This window comes from Salmo salar, chromosome ssa16 (genome assembly GCF_905237065.1).
Source record: "Salmo salar chromosome ssa16, Ssal_v3.1, whole genome shotgun sequence".
Lineage (NCBI taxonomy): Eukaryota > Metazoa > Chordata > Actinopteri > Salmoniformes > Salmonidae > Salmo > Salmo salar.
In genome coordinates, this window is record NC_059457.1 from 80,715,385 (window position 1) to 80,736,885 (window position 21,501).

The following is a 21,501-nucleotide window of genomic DNA, read 5'->3' on the forward strand; positions in this document are numbered from 1 at the left end:
ATGTATGTATGTATGTATGTATGTGTGTATGTATGTATGTATGTATGTATGTATGCATGTATGTATGTATGTATGCATGTATGTATGTATGTATGAGTGTGTGTGAAAAGGGGGTACTCACTGCTCTGGTGTCTGGGGGGGGCGGCTGGATATGCAACTGCGGCACTCGTCTGCAGCGGTGGACGGCTGCCCTCCCTTTTCCCCAGACACACCTGCCTCTGACCTGCACAAAGGACACACAGAACTAATTGTTCCTGACAAGGCTCTAGTATAGTCAGAACCACCCGGGCCAGGTTAGACCCCAATAGTAGCAACTATCAAAGGCTTTGTTGCATGGAGTAGCCGTCTGGAAGCATTCCATCACCCCTACAGTGTTTACACTATCCTTCCCCTATCTAAACCTCTCAGGCACAGGATGTTGATTTGGGGCCTTTGTAGCGCCCCGCCTGGACAACACCTAGGAGAAATACTGTGGTCTTATTCAGATTTCCTTACATTTACATGTGAGTCAATAAGCAGAATGTCTTATCCAGACCGCAGGTAGCCTAGAGGTTAAAAGCGTTAGGCCAGTATCCAAAAGGTCGCTGATTCTAATTCCTGTCCATGTGCCCATGAGCAAGGCACTTAACCCTAATTGCTCCTGTAAATTGCTAAATAACTGCGTCTGCTAAATGACTAAAATGTAAAATGTATAGTTAGTGGATTCATGGTGAAATAGCTAGATGAGACCACATATCACAGTTTAGTACATTTTTCCTCAATAAAGAAGTTATCAGCAGAGTCAGTACCAGTAGGACAAGACAGGGTTCACTCCATCTGCACAACCACCATCTGCACAACCACCATCTGCATGACCACCCTCAACGTACAGATATCCCTGCTGTGGAGTTTTATATGTCTGTGATTGGTTGTTCTATATCTATGGAGCCAACCCACTGGGCAAAGACATCAGTTCAACGTTTAGTTTGATTTACATTTGTTTGAGATGTCAACTAACGTGAATTCAAAGTGAAATCAACGAAAAAGTTGGGTGAAAAAAATACTAAATGGCCTTATGTTGATGACTTTTTGCAAAATCCAATCAGTTTTCCACGTTGATTCAACGTCATCACGTAGATTTGTTTGGTTGAAATGACATGGAAACAACGTCAATTCAACCAGTGGGAGGTCCTTGTTCTGTAGACTACCTCCTGGATGCTGTAGGTTTGGTGATAGGCTCCTCCTTCTCCTCTGGCTTCTTGGTGGTGGCCACTTTCTCGGCCGAGTCCAGGAGTGCGCTCAGTGCCACCCTGCGGAACACGTTGCCATGGGACTCCTTGATGAACTGCACCAGCTGGCGGATGTCACAGTACAGACCCTGGATGGGGGGTGGGGAGACAGAGACAGACAGACTAAATCGTTTTCATCAAACACATCAATTGCTTGTGGGACGCCTGTATATATATATATATATATATGTGTGTGTGAGTGAGTGAGTGAGTGAGTGAGTGAGTGAGTGAGTGAGTGAGTGAGTGAGTGAGTGAGTGAGTGAGTGAGTGAGAGAGACAGAAAGAGATAGAGGGCGGAAGGAAGGAAGGAAGGAAGGAAGGAAGGAAGGAAGGAAGGAAGGAATTAAGGAAGGAAGGAAGGAAGGAAGGAAGGAAGGAAGGAAGGAAGGAAGGAAGGAAGGAAGGAAGGAAGGAAGGAAGGAAGGAAGGAAGGAAGGAAGGAAGGAAGGAAGGAAGGAAGAGTACATTTTAGACCCCGTACAAAAACCAACAATGTGCTGACCTCATTCATGTCATTGTGGGGTGTGTAATTGTGTGTGTGTGTTCTCATTCAGCTAGTCAGTAGTGAGAGGACAGTGTTGCCACACAGTACTGCAGTGAGTCAGTATACTACAGTGTCAGCCATCAAGTGGCTTCTGTATGTGATCCTGCACCAGACAGCTGCTACAGAGCCCAATGCCAAAATGTTACCCTACTCCACAGAGCTGCCACCATGTTACCCTGCTCCACAGAGCTGCCACCATGTTACCCTGCTCCACAGAGCTGCCACCATGTTACCCTGCTCCACAGAGCTGCCACCATGCCACCATGTTACCCTGCTCCACAGAGCTGCCACCACACCACCGTGTTCCCTGCTCCACAGAGCTGCCACCATGCTACCCTGCTCCACAGAGCTGCCACCATACCACCATGTTACCCTGCTCCACAGAGCTGCCACCATGTTACCCTGCTCCACAGAGCTGCCACCATGCCACCATGTTACCCTGCTCCACAGAGCTGCCACCATACCACCGTGTTCCCTGCTCCACAGAGCTGCCACCATGCTACCCTGCTCCACAGAGCTGCCACCATACCACCATGTTACCCTGCTCCACAGAGCTGCCACCATGTTACCCTGCTCCACAGAGCTGCCACCATACCACCGTGTTCCCTTCTCCACAGAGCTACCACCATGTTACCCTGCTCCACAGAGCTGCAACCATGCCACCATGTTACCCTGCTCCACAGAGCTGCCACCATACCACCGTGTTCCCTGCTCCACAGAGCTGCCACCATGTTACCCTGCTCCACAGAGCTGCCACCATACCACCATGTTCCCTTCTCCACAGAGCTGCCACCATGTTACCCTGCTCCAAAGAGCTGCAACCATGCCACCATGTTACCCTGCTCCACAGAGCTGCCACCATACCACCGTGTTCCCTGCTCCACAGAGTTGCCACCATGCCACCATGTTACCCTGCTCCACAGAGCTGCCACCATGTTACCCTGCTCCACAGAGCTGCCACCATGTTACCCTGCTCCACAGAGCTGCCACCATGTTACCCTGCTCCACAGAGCTGCAACCATGTTACCCTGCTGAACAGAGCAGCCACCATGTTGCCCTGCTCCACAGAGCTGCCACCATGTTACCCTACTCCACAAAGCTAGCACCATGCCACCATGTTCCCTGCTCCACAGAGCTGCCACCATGTTACACTGCTCCACAAAGCTAGCACCATGCCACCATGTTCCCTGCTCCACAGAGCTGCCACCATGTTACCCTGCTCCACAGTGCTGCCACCATGCCACCATGTTAACCTGCTCCACAGAGCTGCCACCATGCCACCATGTTCCCTGCTCCACAGAGCTGCCACCATGTTCCCTGCTCCACAGAGCTGCCACCATGTTACCCTACTCCACAGAGCTGCCACCATGGCACCATGTTACCCAGCTCCACGGAGCTGCCACCATGTTACCCTGCTCCACAGAGCTGCCACCATGCTTCCCTGCTCCACAGAGCTGCCACCATGTTACCCTGCTCCACAGAGCTGCCACCATGCCACCATGTTACCCTGCTCCACAGAGCTGCCACCATGTTACCCTGCTCCACAGAGCTGCCACCATGTGACCCTGCTCCACAGAGCTGCCACCATGCCACCATGTTACCCTGCTCCACAGAGCTGCCACCATGTTACCCTGCTCCACAGAGCTGCCATCATGCCACCATGTTACCCTGCTCCACAGAGCTGCCACCATGTTACCCTGCTCCACAGAGCTGCCACCATGTTACCCTGCTCCACAGAGCTGCCACCATGTTACCCTGCACCACAGAGCTGCCACCATATTACCCTGCTCCACAGAGCTGCCACCATGTTACCTTGCACCACAGAGCTGCCACCATGTTACCCTGCTCCACAGAGCTGCCACCATGCTACCCTGCTCCACAGAGCTGCCAGCATGTTACCCTGCTCCACAGAGCTGCCAGCATGTTACCCTGCTACACAGAGCTGCCACCATGCCACCATGTTACCCTACTCCACAGAGCTGCCACCATGCCACCATGTTACCCTGCACCACAGAGCTGCCACCATATTACCCTGCTCCACAGAACTGCCACCATGTTACCCTGCACCACAAAGCTGCCACCATGTTACCCCGCTCCACAGAGCTGCCACTATGTTACCCTGCTCCACAGATCTGCCAGCATGTCACCCTGCTCCACAGAGCTGCCACCATGTTACCCTGCTCCACAGATCTGCCAGCATGTCACCCTGCTCCACAGAGCTGCCACCATGTTACCCTGCTCCACAGAGCTGCCACCATGCCACCATGTTACCCTGCTCCACAGAGCTGCCACCATGTTACCCTGTTCCACAGAGCTGCCACCATGTTACCCTGCTCCACAGAGCTGCCACCATGTTACCCTGCTCCACAGAGCTGCCACCATGTTACCCTGCTCCACAGAGCTGCCACCATGTTACCCTGTTCCACAGAGCTGCCACTATGTTACCCTGCTCCACAGAGCTGCCACCATGCCACCATGTTACCCTGCTCCACAGAGCTGCCACCATGTTACCCTGCTCCCCAGAGCTGCCACCATGCCACCATGTTACCCTGCTCCACAGAGCTGCCACCATGTTACCCTGTTCCACAGAGCTGCCACCATGTTACCCTGCTCCACAGAGCTGCCACCATGCCACCCTGCTCCACAGAGCTGCCACCATGTTACCCTGCTCCACAGAGCTGCCAACATGTTACCCTGCTCCACAGAGCTGCCACCATGTTACCCTGCTCCACAGAGCTGCCACCATGCCACCATGTTACCCTGCTCCACAGAGCTGCCACCATGCCACCATGTTACCCTGCTCCACAGAGCTGCCACCATGTTACCCTGCTCCCCAGAGCTGCCACCATGCCACCATGTTACCCTGCTCCACAGAGCTGCCACCATGTTACCCTGCTCCACAGAGCTGCCACCATGTTACCCTGCTCCACAGAGCTGCCACCATGTTACCCTGCTCCCCAGAGCTGCCACCATGTTACCCTGCTCCCCAGAGCTGCCACCATGCCACCATGTTACCCTGCTCCACAGAGCTGCCACCATGTTACCCTGCTCCACAGAGCTTCCACCATGTTACCCTGCTCCACAGAGCTGCCACTATGTTACCCTGCTCCACAGAGCTGCCACCATGCCACCATGTTACCCTGCTCCACAGAGCTGCCACCATGTTACCCTGCTCCCCAGAGCTGCCACCATGCCACCATGTTACCCTGCTCCACAGAGCTGCCACCATGTTACCCTGTTCCACAGAGCTGCCACCATGTTACCCTGCTCCACAGAGCTGCCACCATGCCACCCTGCTCCACAGAGCTGCCACCATGTTACCCTGCTCCACAGAGCTGCCACTATGTTACCCTGCTCCACAGAGCTGCCACCATGCCACCAGGTTACCCTGCTCCACAGAGCTGCCACCATGTTACCCTGCTCCCCAGAGCTGCCACCATGTTACCCTGCTCCCCAGAGCTGCCACCATGCCACCATGTTACCCTGCTCCACAGAGCTGCCACCATGTTACCTTGCTCCACAGAGCTTCCACCATGTTACCCTGCTCCACAGAGCTGCCACCATGCCAAATCTCTTGCTTTGGACTGAGATTAGGGATGAAAACTACTGGAAATGCAATGGTGAGAGTGTATTACAAGAGCACTATACAGAATATATATATGATTCTGTGGTCTGAATACAAAAACAACAGTAAGCCTTACACATTCTTGTTCCTAGAATTTCTAAGCAAACAGCTGGAGGCAGGGCTTTCTCCTATAGAGCTCCATTTTTATGGAATAGTCTGCCTACCCATGTGAGAGACGCAGACTCAGTCTCAACCTTTAAGTCTTTACTGAAGACATATCTCTTCAGTAGGTCCTATGATTAAGTGTAGTCTGGCCCAGGGGTGTGAAGGTGAACGGAAAGGCTGGAGCAACGAACCGCCCTTGCTGTCTCTGCCTGGCCGGTTTCCCCTCTTTCCACTGGGATTCTCTGCCTCTACCCCTATTACAGGGGCTCTGGCTTACTGGTGTTCTTCCATGCCGTCCCTGGGAGGGGTGCGTCACTTGAGTGGGTTGAGTCACTGACGTGGTCTTCCTGTCTGGGTTGGTGCCCCCCCTTGGGCTGTGCCGTGGCGGAGATCTTTGTGGGCTATACTCGGCCTTGTCCCGGGATGGTATGTTGGCGGTTGGAGATATCCCTCCAGTGGTGTGGAGGCTGTGCTTTGGCAAAGTGGGTGGGGTTATATCCTACCTGTTTGGCCCTGTCCGGGGGTTTCATCGGATGGGGCCACAGTGTCTCCTGACCCCTCCTGTCTCAGCCTCCAGTATTTATGCTGCAGTAGTTTATGTGTCGGGGGGCTAGGGTCAGTCTGTCACATCTGGAGTATTTCTCTTGTCTTTTCCGGTGTCCTGTGTGAATTTAAATATGCTCTCTCTAATTCTCTCTTTCTCTCTTTCTTTCTTTCTCTCTCTCTCTCGGAGGACCTGAGCCCTAGGACCATGCCTCAGGACTACCTGGCTTGATGACTCCTTGCTGTCCCCAGTTCACCTGGCCGTGCTGCTGCTCCAGTTCCAACTGTTCTGCCTGCAGCTATGGAACCCTGACCTGTTCACCGGACATGCTACCTGTCCCAGACCTGTTGTCCCAGACCTGCTGGAACCCTGACCTATTCACCGGACGTGCTACCTGTCCCAGACCTGCTGTTTTCAACTCTCTAGAGACAGCAGGAGCGGTAGAGATACTCTCAAAGATCGGCTATGAAAAAGCCAACTGACACTTACCCTTGTGTTGCTGACTTGTTGCACCCTCGACAACTACTATGATTATTATTATTTGACCATGCTGGTCATTTATGAACATTTGAACATCTAGGCCATGTGCTGTTATAATTTCCACCCGGCACAGCCAGAAGAGGACTGGCCACCCCTCATAGCCTGGTTCCTCTCTAGGTTTCTTCCTAGGTTTTGGCCTTTCTAGGGAGTTTTTCCTAGCCACCGTGCTTCTACACCTGCATTGCTTGCTGTTTGGGGTTTTAGGCTGGGTTTCTGTACAGCACTTTGAGATATCAGCTGATGTAAGAAGGGCTATATAAATACATTTGATTTGATTTGATTTATAGTGATTTTATAGTTATTTCCAGGTGAGTAAGTTAAAAAGCACAATAATGGAAAAAATGGTGTGAATATAAGCATGCTCTCTGATAGGGTGTACAAGACATGAAGATGCTCAGAAATTGTACATTTTTTAATGCATATTTACTTTATGAATGCCACTTGCTAGACAATTTATTATTCTAGAATGTGGTTTAGACAAATTGTTCATTAGTGCACAGCTCGTCAGAGACAGCATTCATAATTCATTAGGAGTCTATTACCACACGTAGCAGAATGACCCTTTAATAATTAAACAGGACACACCGCGTAGTCATTGATGTGATTGTTGAACACACTCACGCCCAGCATGCCTTCTGTGTAGGCTACAGTAGATGTTTTCTGTTGCAAAATGTTTTGCTACGGCGTGCCCTACTGAACAACAACTAGACTGGGGAAAATGGCTATAAGACAGAGAGAGAGACAGAAAAAAGAGACAAAGATAGAGAGAGAGAGAGAGAGACAGAGAGGGAGAGAGACAGGGAGAGAGAGCGACAGACAGACAGACAGACAGACAGACAGACAGACAGACAGACAGACAGACAGAGAGAGAGAGAGAGACAGACAGAGAGACAGATTGAGACAGAGAGAGTGTGTGAGAGAGAGAGAGACAGAGAGAGTGTGTGTGAGAGAGAGACAGAGAGAGTGTGTGAGAGAGAGAGAGACAGAGAGACAGAGAGAGTGTGTGTGAGAGAGAGAGACAGAGAGAGTGTGTGAGAGAGAGAGACAGAGAGAGTGTGTGAGAGAGAGAGACAGAGAGAGTGTGTGAGAGAGAGAGAGACAGAGAAAACTACAAACAATGCATGCAGGGCAGAATTAGGCCAATATCCACTAATAATAAAAACTCAAAAAAGAGCAATTAAGTTTTGGAAACATCTAAAATACAGTGACCCCCTCTCATATCATTACCAAGCCCTGCAATGCCAAGAGCTGAGCAAAGAAAAGAGTCCCCTCATCCAGCTGGTCCTGGGGCTGAGTTCACAAACCTGTTCTACTAACACACTGAAGCCTCAGGACCAGAACATCCAATCAATCAGAATAAACCAAATTACAACACAGTCAAAACAAAACTACATTGCTTATTGGGAAACACAAGCACAAACACAAAGCAAAATGCAGTGCTATCTGGCCCTAAATCGACAGTACACTATGGCTAAATATTTGACCATGGTTACTGATCAAAACCTTAGAAAAACCTTGACAAAGTACAGGCTCAGTGAGCACAGCCTTGCCATTGAAAAGGGTAGACACAGGAAAACCTGGCTCCCTGTAGAGGAAAGGCTGTGCAACCACTGCACCACAGCAGAACCTGAGACGGAGCTGCATTTCCGGACAAAATGTCAAAAATATAAAACAATTAGAGAGTGTCATTTCCCCAAATTTGAAACCCTTATTCAAGGTTTCTAAGACCTCTCTGATGAGGATAGGCTACCCGTCCTGTTGGGGGAGGACGCAGAGAGCTGTGTGTTGGCAGCACACTACATTGCTGCCTGCCATAAGTTGAGGGACAGTGTCTGACAGACCAATCAACCTGCACATGTCCTCTACTGTATGCTTATTGTTATTGTTCATGTATGGTTATTTTGACCCTTGGTTATTGTTGTTACTGTTGTCCCGTTGACAATATTTGATTCTCATTTTTTATTTATTTTTATATTGTAAATATCCAAAATAAGCTTTGGCAATATGTATATTGTTACGTCATGCCAATAAAGCGAATTGAATTGAATTGAGAGAGAGACAGAGAGAGTGTGTGAGAGAGAGAGACAGAGCCATAGAGACAGATTGAGACAGAGACAGAGACAGAGAGAGTGTATGTGAGAGAGAGAGAGACAGACAGAGAGAGTGTGTGAGAGAGAGAGAGACAGAGAGAGTGTGTGAGAGAGAGAGACAGAGAGAGTGTGTGAGAGAGAGAGAGACAGAGAGAGTGTGTGAGAGAGAGACAGAGAGAGTGTGTGAGAGAGAGAGAGACAGAGAGAGTGTGTGTGAGCGAGAGAGAGACAGAGAGACAGAGAGAGTGTGTGAGAGAGAGAGACAGAGAGAGTGTGTGTGAGAGAGAGACAGAGAGTGTGTGAGAGAGAGAGACAGAGAGAGTGTGTGAGAGAGAGAGAGACAGAGAGAGTGTGTGTGAGAGAGAGACAGAGAGTGTGTGTGAGAGAGAGACAGAGAGAGTGTGTGTGAGAGAGAGACAGAGAGTGTGTGTGAGAGAGAGACAGAGAGAGTGTGTGAGAGAGAGAGACAGAGAGTGTGTGAGAGAGAGAGACAGAGAGAGTGTGTGTGAGAGAGAGAGACAGAGAGAGTGTGTGAGAGAGAGAGACAGAGCCATAGAGACATGCTCACCAGGTTCTCAGGGCTGTGCAGCTCGTGCGTGGTGGAGGCACAGCGAGTGATCAGAGACTTGAACATGCAGCCCACCACCACTGCCTCCATGTTCTGGGCCAGTGACTTGTTGTCCCCCGTGGTGAAGTTGTTCCCGAACCCGGCCTTATCTTTGAGCAAGGTGGAGGCGGGAGAGACCAAACATTGCACAGGGGTGATACAGGTCAGAGCAGTAGAAAATGGGTACAAAATGGACACTTACCCAGGTTACTGTATAAAACAATTGAGCTGAAATAAACTCAAAGAAAAGGGAAGGGTACAGGGGACAGAGGGCACAAAATCATAAGCATGGATGAGAAGCAAACTGAAAAGGGATCAGGGTTCCGATAAGGATACATGCACGTGACTAAGGCCTGCTCGAGTCAAGGATCTGATCTAGGATCTGTAGCTAGGTCAGAGTGGAACGACATCTCTAAAGATGTCAACTTAATTGACTTGTTTATTGTATTGAATTTAATAGAATCAACTTGATTGATTCCCAGAGAGGGGAAAATTGGATTTGTCACCATAGATATCAGAGCAGGTGGTTCCAGATTCAACCATCGGTCTAAATAATGAAATTAACTTGATATAATTAATTGAATAACATGTCATAATTGATTCCTAAATACTTTGGGGGAAATTTGTGATCTGCAGATAAAATAGATGGAATAGATTGATAGATAAATAGATTAGATAGATTAGATATATAGATTAGATAGATTAGATAAATAGATTAGATAGATTAGATATATAGATAAATAGATTAGATAGATATATAGATAAATAGATTAGATATATAGATAAATAGATTAGATATATAGATAGATTAGATATATAGATAAATAGATTAGATAGATATATAGATAAATAGATTAGATAGATTAGATATATAGATAAATAGATTAGATATATAGATAGATTAGATATATAGATATATAGATTAGATATATCGATAAATAGATTAGATAGATTAGATAAATATATTAGATATATAGATAAATAGATTAGATAGATTAGATATATAGATAAATAGATTAGATATATAGATAAATACATTAGACAGATAGATAGATATATAGATTAGATATATAGATGAATAGATTAGATATATAGATAGATAGATAGATTAGATATTTTTTTATTTCACCTTTATTTAACCAGGTAGGCTAGTTGAGAACAAGTTCTCATTTGCAACTGCGACCTGGCCAAGATAAAGCGTAGCAATTCGACACATACAACAACACAGAGTTACACATGGAATAAACAAAACATACAGTCAATAATACAGTAGAACAAAAGAAAACAAAAAGTATATATACAGTGAGTGCAAATGAGATAAGTTAAGGCAATAAATAGGCCATGGTGGCGAAGTAATTACAATATAGCAATTAAAAACTGGAATGGTAGATGTGCAGAAGATGAATGTGCAAGTAGCGATACTGGGGTGCAAAGGAGCAAGATAAATAAATAAATACAGTATGGGGATGAGGTAGGTAGATAGATGGGCTGTTTACAGATGGGCTATGTACAGGTGCAGTGATCTGTGAGCTGCTCTGACAGCTGGTGCTTAAAGCTAGTGAGGGAGATATGAGTCTCCAGTTTCAGAGATTTTTGCAGTTCGTTCCAGTCATTGGCAGCAGAGAACTGGAAGGAAAGACAACCAAAGGAGGAATTGGCTTTGGGGGTGACCAGTGAGATATACCTGCTGGAGCGCGTGCTACGAGTGGGTGCTGCTATGGTGACCAGTGAGCTGAGATAAGGCGGGGCTTTACCTAGCAGAGACTTGTAGATAACCTGTAGCCAATGGGTTTGGTGACGAGTATGAAGCGAGGGCCAACCAACGAGAGCGTACAGGTCGCAATGGTGGGTAGTGTATGGGGCTTTGGTGACAAAACCGATGGCAGACTGATAGACTGCATCCAGTTTGTTGAGTGTTGGAGGCTATTTTATAGATGACATCACCGAAGTCGAGAATCGGTAGGATGGTCAGTTTTACGAGGGTGTTTGGCAGCATGAGTGAAGGATGCTTTGTTGCGATATAGGAAGCCGATTCTAGATTTAATTTTGGATTGGAGATGCTTAATGTGAGTCTGGAATTAGAGTTTACAGTCTAACCAGACACCCAGGTATTTGTAGTTGTCCACGTATTCTAAGTCAGAGCCGTCCAGAGTAGTGATGCTATATAGATAAATAAATTAGATAGATTAGATATATAGATAGATAGATTAGATAGATTAGATATATAGATTAGATTAGATATATAGATAGCTAGATTAGATATATAGATAAATAGATTAGGTAGATTAGATATATAGATATAGATTAGATATATAGATAAATAGATTAGATAGATTAGATATATAGATAGATAGATTTGATAGATTAATAAATTAGATAGATTTGATAGATAAATAGATTAATAGATTAGATAGATAAATAGATTAGATAGATTTGATAGATTAATAAATTAGATAGATTTGATAGATAAATAGATTAATAGATTAATAGATTAGATAGATAAATAGATTAGATAGATTTGATAGATCATTCGATTTGATAGATTAGATAGATTAAATAGATTTGATAGATTGCCACTTTAGACAAGAGTTAGGGTGTGCAGAAATGGGAGCAGTGCCTAGAAGGAATGGTGATCTGATCGGGGCAGTTCATTTAGATATTAATGTATCTACCGATGGTTCTTTTTTTCACCCTCCTGGACCTCTCACCTGCACTGCCGTACTCTGCAAGAGAAGAGATGCGGTACACAAGTTGATGATGGTCAGGCCAGCAGCACACACATGTACGTGACACGTGCACGTACGTGCACAAAAAGTACACGGCACCCCCACACCACCGGACGTAGGGGAACTTAGAGTACACACACACACACACGTACACACAGACTCACATCACTTAACTGACTTACAATAAAGAACCTAAAAGGGGTGACCCGTACACTTTTGTTAATAAAGCCCCCATCAGTTCGGTAACTTGCCAATGATACAGTTCAATCAGAAAATCAAGTGGTCATTTCACTCACAAAAAATAGAGCTATGATATTACAGTCATTACGGTTCTTAATTCATGTTGAGCCATAAAGCCGTAGATAGAGATGTGGTGAGCACCGCACAGCATCGGATTGGCAAGTGTACAGAGTGGATGAGTGAGTGGAGGGAGGAGGGGAACATGGCTTGTTTAGGTGGATGGGGCGGGACAGAGGGAGGGACGGCAGGACAGTTGAGATGAGTGGAGGGAGGAGGGGAACATGGCTTGTTTAGGTGGATGGGGCGGGACAGAGGGAGGGAAGGCAGGACAGTTGAGATGAGTGGAGGGAGGAGGGGAACATGGCTTGTTTAGGTGGATGGGGGGCGGGACAGAGGGAGGGACGGCAGGACAGTTGAGATGAGTGGAGGGAGGAGGGGAACATGGCTTGTTTAGGTGGATGGGGGCGGGACAGAGGGAGGGACGGCAGGACAGTTGAGATGAGTGGAGGGAGGAGGGGAACATGGCTTGTTTAGGTGGATGGGGGCGGGACAGAGGGAGGGACGGCAGGACAGTTGAGATGAGTGGAGGGAGGAGGGGAACATGGCTTGTTTAGGTGGATGGGGGCGGGACAGAGGGAGGGACGGCAGGACAGTTGAGATGAGTGGAGGGAGGAGGGGAACATGGCTTGTTTAGGTGGATGGGGGCGGGACAGAGGGAGGGACGGCAGGACAGTTGAGATGAGTGGAGGGAGGAGGGGAACATGGCTTGCTTAGGTGGATGGGGGCGGGACAGAGGGAGGGACGGCAGGACAGTTGAGATGAGTGGAGGGAGGAGGGGAACATGGCTTGTTTAGGTGGATGGGAGCGTGACAGAGGGAGGGACGGCAGGACAGTTGAGATGAGTGGAGGGAGGAGGGGAACATGGCTTGTTTAGGTGGATGGGGGTGGGACAGAGGGAGGGACGGCAGGACAGTTGAGATGAGTGGAGGGAGGAGGGGAACATGGCTTGTTTAGGTGGATGGGGGCGGGACAGAGGGAGGGAAGGCAGGACAGTTGAGATGAGTGGAGGGAGGAGGGGAACATGGCTTGTTTAGGTGGATGGGGCGGGACAGAGGGAGGGACGGCAGGACAGTTGAGATGAGTGGAGGGAGGAGGGGAACATGGCTTGTTTAGGTGGATGGGGGCGGGACAGAGGGAGGGACGGCAGGACAGTTGAGATGAGTGGAGGGAGGAGGGGAACATGGCTTGTTTAGGTGGATGGGTGCGGGACAGAGGGAGGGACGGCAGGACAGTTGAGATGAGTGGAGGGAGGAGGGTGACAGAACAGACACAGAAACAGAGAGACAGCCGGTGGGTAAACATTGAGCGCTCTGGGATGCAGTGGAGGTATGAGTGAGGTTAGATTCAGCATCGTGGAGCAGAGTGGACTGGATTATGGTCGAAGACATTTTAAGTATTAGTCATCTGTCAATCTCATTGTCTACTGTTTGTTTTTAATCTGGAGATTGAAACTCTGCTGGTCCTTACATTTTAATGATTGCTATATGAATGTGATTATATACATTCATTCATTTAAATGTTTAGTGTGATTTGATTGTTGTGATAGATTAGAATGAATTACAAATTACAAAATGAATGACTTAGTTTTAGAGAAGGCAACTCACATAACTCACCAATTCACCTGATTAAACCCATAGCATTTCTAAATACTTTACGATGAAATCTTTTATTTTAAACATTTTATGATTTTGGAGAATAATACAAACCCCTCTGCATTGACAAACAAGAGTGATCAGTGAATTGTGTGATGCCAGCGGAGGCTGATTGGATGAGTTGCATAGAGTGACTTATGCTTCATCAGTCCTACCATCAGAGAGGTTGAGAGGGGTGTGTGAGGCCGCTGTGTGTGGTTAGCCGTGGCTCCATAGCAACACACACACACTCGGCGCATGCCTCACAAACACTTACTGTTGGTGATGGGCTCCATGCAGAAGCCCAGGAGTGCGTGCAGGAAGTCCACGATGTTGTTGAGCGAGTCCTTGTTGACGTAGTCCCTCATGGTCTGACGGAACTGCAGCTTGTCCAGCTTGTACAGGTTGGTCAGGCAGTTCTGGGCCTGTATGGGGAACAAGGGGAACAGTAGATCCAAAATGGCATATGTCTCAGATTCAAACACCTATCTCAACCGGAGCCAAAATGGATGATGGTTTCCATTCACTCTGACAAAGCCCCTAATTAATCCAACAGGTCCTATGTTGTCAACTGCTACTGTTTCTTGGACCAGGTCTCTCTCTTGCGAAATAGGTTTTACCTCAGTGAAAATATAATTATATAACTAAATAAAGTACATTTAATTCAACTTTGTTAAAGGGGCAATCTGTGAGTTGTCTGACCTGCATGCGGAGGCGGTCCCCTGAGAGTCCTCTGTGGCCCTCCCCACAGCCGTAGGCACAACCCAGTGACTTGACCATCTTGATCAGCATGGTGAGAGCCAGCCTGTGGGTACTCAGTGAAGTGCCGTCCTCCTTGGAGTTAAACAGAAGGCATAGGGTAATACATGCTACATATAAAATTCACAGAAGTTGACAGGTTATGGCCATATGTAACGCCCTGGCCATAGAGAGGGGGTTTTTGTTCTTTATTTTGGTTAGGCCAGGGTGTTACATTGGGTGGGCGTTCTATGTTCTTTTCTCTATGTTTTTGTATTTCTTTGTTTTTGGGCCTGTGTGGCTCCCAATCAGGCACAGCTGAAGCTCGTTGTTGCTGATTGGGAGTCACACATAAGGAGCATGTTTTTCCTTTGGGTTTTGTGGGTAATTGTTTCTGTTTAGAGTAATTTCCAACAGGACTGTTCTGCTGTCGTGTATTTGTTATTTTTGTAGTGTTCTCTTCATTGTAATTAAAATTCTAATGATGAACACATCCTCTGCTGCACCTTGGTCTAATTCTGACGACGGCCATTACACCATATTACTAACACGTTTTATTTTGTGTTTTGTTCTTGTAGAATAACATCTATAATATGTTCTAATATTTCTATTTCTATTTTTAGTTTCATTTAGTTTATTATTACGACCATTTAAAAAAAACAAGCACACATAAAACTTAAAAGCCATACATGCACATGAATAAAATCATGGAGGATAACACACAAAGTCTGGGACTTATTTCCATTGTGGCCCTCTTGAGACAAGATTGCTAGACAAGATCCAACACAGTATGGCAGTGAAATAATAAAAAAACAGAGAGGAAAAACATCTATCTCATCATTCCAGTTACATCATAGGGGTTATTCATATGGGCACAGAAGACATCAAACATATTTTTACTTTATTTTTAGTCCAGAGAGGACATTGTTTTTATAGGTAGAGGCAACTCATTCCATTCTGAGGCTCCAGTATACAAGTACCTTTCCCAGCATTACTCCTGAACCTGTATAAGCACACATCAGCAATACCTGATCTGGTGCTGTGATTGTGTGCATCCCTAACACTTAGATATCAGTAATCACTTAGATATCAGGGCGCAGGACCATAAATACTCCTGTAAACCAAACCTAGTCTAATCTGGGACACCCTAGCCTCAACAGGCAGCCAGTTTAGTTCCTGAAAGCAGCTCCTGCCTATGTGAGTACGTGGACTCACCTTCAATACTACCCTGATCAGCTTATTCTGGGCTTATTCTAAGCCCCCAAACCAGGAAGTACTAGCATAGTCAAAATGGCATTGAATGAGGGCAGTAGCTAGCACTTTCATGGAGTCCTTATCAAGCAGCTTGGACTTTCTAGCGAAAAACGTAGTCCTGGCATTAACCTTCCCTAGCACCTTATTGGCCATGCTCACACCTCCCAAGCTTCCATCAAGGATACATCCCAAGTAGCTAACAAAGGTTTTAGCAGTCAACACCTCACCCCCTAACTCCACTCTGATTTCAGACGACCTACACAATTTAGGTCTGGATCCAAAAATAATTGCTTCAGTTTTCCCTAAGTGCAGAGATAGCTTATCATCTCCAAGCCATTTACTAATGTTAGTAAGCTCTGTGCTAAGTATGCTCTCCAACATAGTTTTACTTTTGTGAGACACCAGAAGTGTAGAAAAAGACAGCAAGAACAAGCATCTTTCATATCGTTAATATACAATAAAAAGAGCAGAGGCCCAAGCACGCTCCCCTGCGGAACGCCACAACTCATTGGTTTTGCCTGAGACAGTGAACCATTAATCTCTACTACTGTAATGGGTGCGTGTTGGTGGCAGGGAGTCAGGCGCAGGAGAACGAACTTGGTAAAACGGAGTTGTTTAATAAATGCTGATAAAACTCCAAAAAACAAAATGTACAAAATCACAAGTGGGTACAAAACCTGTCGCACACCAACTTAATACATGCACATCACCTACAATCAAACAATCTCCGACAAGGACATGAGGGGAAACAGAGGGTTAAATACACAACATGTAATTGATGGGATTGGAACCAGATGTGAAGGAAGACAAGACAAAACCAATGGAACATGAAAAATGGATCAGTGATGGCTAGAAGGCTGGTGACGTCGACCGCCGAACACCGCCCGAACAAGGAGAGGGACCGACTTCGGCGGAAGTCGTGACAACTACTTGCTCCCTTCCTGATAAAAAGGACTTTACCCAGCCTAGAGGGATACTGCTTAACCCCAGTGCCTCCAGTTTGGAGATTAGGAGACAGTGGTTAACTGTATCAAAGACCTTCTGTAGGTCAATCAGGACCATTCCACACAGATTTCCCTCATCAATCTCTTTCCTGATGAAGTCAGTCAAGTAAAGTACACATTAATCAGTGGAGGATGTTTTTCTAAAACCCAACTGAAAATCATACATTAGACCCTGTTTGTTAACATATTCATACATTTGCTCATGTACAATTCTCTCCAGGATCTTTGATCTTACACAGAGGATTGATACAGGACTATAACTCCCAGGGTCAGCCTTCCCTGTAGCTCAGTTGGTAGAGCATGGTGTTTGCAACACCAGGGTTGTGGGTTCGATTCCCACGGGGGGCCAGCACAGGAAAAAAAAAAAAAATGTATGAAATTGTATGAAATGTATGCATTCACTACTGTAAGTCGCTCTGGATAAGAGCGTCTGCTAAATGACTAAAATGTAAAATGTAAATGTTATCCCCTTCTTATATAGAGGTAGAACTTTAGCTTGTTTCATGCCCCTGGGAAAGGTGCCTTGTTCAAGAGAGATTAACGATATGCGTAATACAAGGGCCAATTTGCTCAGCAGAATCTATTAGAAACCTTGCAGGAATATTATCCAGGCCTGTGGCTTTGGAGCATTTAAGCTCTGCCAGCATACTGACTATTTTGGCTGTTGCTACCTTTGCAAAAGAAAAAGAGTTTGGCTGAACCCCTAACTCTACATAATATTTCTTGACTTGGTTGCTTCCATACAAACCAGAACTGGTGGGCAGCTTGCTAACCAGCTTGCTGGCAACAGATGTAAAAAAAAAGAGTAGAATTCATTGGCAACCTCTGCTTTTTCATATACCATCTCCCCCTTGAAGTTCAGTCCAATACTGTTTAGTTTGTTTTTGGTAGTACTACTACAGCCTAGTTCCTTAAATTATTTCCAAAGCTTTTTAGGGTCATTTTTGTTTTCAAAGATTTTCTCAGCAAAGTAACCCCTCTTAGCTTCATCCATCCTGCTCTGTGCTTCATTTCTGTGACGTTTATATAGGACAAAATCATGCTGCTCTTGAGAGTTCTTACATTTTTTAAAGGCCTTATTCCTTGCTTGGATAGATTCTAGAATCTCATGATTAAACCAAGGGCTAGGTCTCTGCTTTACCCTGACCCGTGTAATGGGAGCCATCACATTCACCACATCAAGGAATCTACATTTAAAGACTTCCCAGGCTCTGTCTACCCCTACACTATCTAGCACAGGTGACCAGTCAATTTTACCCACTTCCTCCCTAAACTTTTCTACACAGTATTTTCTACACTTTAGATTACTACAGGTGTCTGTAATTATCTCTCTGTGGCCTTCTGTCCCACTATTGTTTGTGCAGACAGGCTCTGATGAAGGTCGACTGGCCGAAAGCTCATCCAGAAAATACATTTGCATCTGACTAGAAGCGTACAGCAACGTTTTCCTGTTTCTCCAATGTACGGGCATGTAAAATGAGATCAATTACAAGATGTATATAGCCTGTCTTTTTACTGTTGTTTTATTTCTTTACCTACCTATTGTTCACCTAATACCTTTTTTGCACTATTGGTTAGAGCCTGTAAGTAAGTATTTCACTGTAAGGTCTACACCAGTTGTATTCAGCGCACGTGACAAATACATTTTTATTTGATTTTAGATAAATGTAAGAGTTGAAAACTCAGACGTATTTTCACACCCACCTTGCTGTCTTTCTCCTTATTGTTCTTCACGTCATCCTTGCTCCCTCCTCCGCTCCCTCCTCCACTTCCCCCACCTCCTCCTCCTCCATCCCCCCCTCCTCCTCCTCCTCCTCCACCCCCTCCCCCTGGTGCCGCCCCGCTGCACCCTCCAGACACGCCCCCTTGGGCGCCGCTCAGGCTCTGATTGGCCCCCTCCTTCGGGAGGCGTGTCTCATCGTTCTCCTTGTCGTCGGGCTTGGAGAGCTTCTTTCCCATGCCCGGCACCACCCCCAGCTGCAGCAGGCAGTCCATGATGTTGAGCGACACGTCACAGATCCGTGAGCTGATGTCGTGGGTCAGCACGGCGTAGACCGCCCGCAGGATGGCCTGGGAGGGGTAGACGGGGAGACAAAGGGAGACAGAGGGGTCAGTGTCAGGGGCTGGACACAGTCAAATGAAGTGCATCCATCCATCACACCATCCATCACACCATCCATCCAACATTCTCCCAAGCTTCCCTACTAATTCCTCCCCAAGTATTGTCCAGGCAGGAACCAGGCAGGAACCAGGCAGGAACCAGGAAGGAACCAGGCAGGAACCAGGCAGGAACCAGGCAGGAACCAGGAAGGAACCAGGAAGGAACCAGGAAGGAACCAGGCAGGAACCAGGAAGGAACCAGGCAGGAACCAGGCAGGAACCAGGAAGGAACCAGGAAGGAACCAGGCAGGAACCAGGAAGGAACCAGGCAGGAACCAGGCAGGACATTTACTTGACTGTGATATGTGGTTGTCTCACCTAGCTAGCTTAAATGTAAGATGAATGCACTAACTGTAAGTCGCTTCTGGATAAGAGCGTTTTCTAAATGACTAAATAGTAACTATAACCCAATGGTTCAGTAATGCCATGGTAGTGTGAGCCATCATACTGGAGTTGTGGTATGTAGTGAACCTGGTTATTCCTCCAGTACAGAAACCCTGTCAGAGTCACTGCCCCTCACCGTAAGGTCCAGCATGCCATTCTTCAGGATGAAGTTGTTGGTGCCTTCGATGTTGTCTCCCTCCTCCAGGCACGAGTAGTTGATGCATGAGTCGGTGAAGCTCCGGGGCAGGTTGGTGCACGCCAGCGTCTCATGGGGCATCTCTGGGATGGGTACAGGGTTACACAGCTTTTTCATGTGCTCGGTGAAGAAGTCGGCATAGCCCACGTTGAAGGACGCCACTGTGGTGTTGAACGTCGCCATGGTGATGGTGGAGATCTGTGAACGCACTGGGGAGAGGGGTGGGAGGAGAGGAGGTGAGGGGGTGGAGACATTCACAGATTTAGAGAAAATGTATATTTTGGATGGATGAATAGATGGATGGAGGGAGGGATGGAAGGAAGGAAGGAAGGATTGATGGATAAAGGGCGGTGTTGTGGGTGTATAGACTCAGCCTCCGCTTTGGCGTGAACGGTGTTGTGGGTGTATAGACTCTTAGCCTCCCCCTTGGCATGAACGGTGTTGTAGGTGTATAGACTCTTAGCCTCCCCCTTGGCGTGAACGGTGTTGTAGGTGTATAGACTCTTACCCTCCCCCTTGGTCTGAACGGTGTTGTGGGTGTATAGACTCTTAGCCTCCCCCTTGGTGTGTACGGTGTTATAGGTGTATAGACTCTTACCCTCCCCCTTGGTGTGTACGGTGTTGTAGGTGTATAGACTCTTACCCTACCCCTTGGCGTGAACAGTGTTGTAGGTGTATAGACTCTTAGCCTCCCCCTTGGCGTGAACGGTGTTGTGGGTGTATAGAATCTTAGCCTCCCCCTTGGTGTGTACGGTGTTGTAGGTGTATAGACTCTTACCCTCCCCCTTGGCGTGAACAGTGTTGTAGGTGTATAGACTCTTACCCTCCCCCTTGGCGTGAACAGTGTTGTAGGTGTATAGACTCTTAGCCTCCCCCTTGGCGTGTACGGTGTTGTAGGTGTATAGACTCTTAGCCTCCCCCTTGGCGTGAACGGTGTTGTGGGTGTATAGACTCTTAGCCTCCCCCTTGGCGTGAACGGTGTTGTAGGTGTATAGACTCTTACCCTCCCCCTTGGTCTGAACGGTGTTGTGGGTGTATAGACTCTTACCCTCCTCCTTGGTGTGTACGGTGTTATAGGTGTATAGACTCTTACCCTCCCCCTTGGTGTGTACGGTGTTATAGGTGTATAGACTCTTACCCTCCCCCCTTGGTGTGTACGGTGTTATAGGTGTATACACTCTTACCTTCCCCCTTGGTGTGTACGGTGTTGTAGGTGTATAGACTCTTACCCTCCCCCTTGGCGTGAACAGTGTTGTAGGTGTATAGACTCTTACCCTCCCCCTTGGTGTGTACGGTGTTGTAGGTGTATAGACTCTTAGCCTCCCCCTTGGTGTGTACGGTGTTGTAGGTGTATAGACTCTTACCCTCCCCCTTGGTGTGTACGGTGTTGTAGGTGTATAGACTCTTAGCCTCCCCCTTGGTGTGTACAGTGTTGTGGGTGTATAGACTCTTACCCTCCCCCTTGGCGTGAACAGTGTTGTAGGTGTATAGACTCTTACCCTCCCCCTTGGTGTGTACGGTGTTATAGGTGTATAGACTCTTACCCTCCCCCTTGGTGTGTACGGTGTTATAGGTGTATAGACTCTTAGCCTCCCCCTTGCTGTGTACGGTGTTATAGGTGTATAGACTCTTACCCTCCCCCTTGGTGTGTACGGTGTTATAGGTGTATAGACTCTTACCCTCCCCCTTGGCGTGAACAGTGTTGTAGGTGTATAGACTCTTACCCTCCCCCTTGGTGTGTACGGTGTTGTGGGTGTATAGACTCTTACCCTCCCCCTTGGCGTG

General features: G+C 47.2%; 1 protein-coding gene across 1 annotated transcript in view; it reads right to left on the minus strand.

Annotated features, from left to right (window-relative positions):
* LOC106574930 (unc-80 homolog, NALCN channel complex subunit) overlaps positions 1–21,501 on the minus strand; it is a gene marked incomplete at its 3' end in the record, with an annotated part of 114,694 nt that overhangs the window by 67,036 nt on the left and 26,157 nt on the right. Inside the window, exons 12-19 of the mRNA XM_045696727.1 lie at positions 19,657–19,925; positions 18,681–19,046; positions 14,683–14,814; positions 14,258–14,405; positions 11,996–12,046; positions 9,285–9,433; positions 1,188–1,357; positions 122–223 (exon numbers count right to left, since the gene is read on the minus strand). Coding sequence (XP_045552683.1) covers positions 122–223; positions 1,188–1,357; positions 9,285–9,433; positions 11,996–12,046; positions 14,258–14,405; positions 14,683–14,814; positions 18,681–19,046; positions 19,657–19,925 — 1,387 coding nt within the window. The remainder of the gene's footprint in view (positions 1–121; positions 224–1,187; positions 1,358–9,284; positions 9,434–11,995; positions 12,047–14,257; positions 14,406–14,682; positions 14,815–18,680; positions 19,047–19,656; positions 19,926–21,501) is intronic.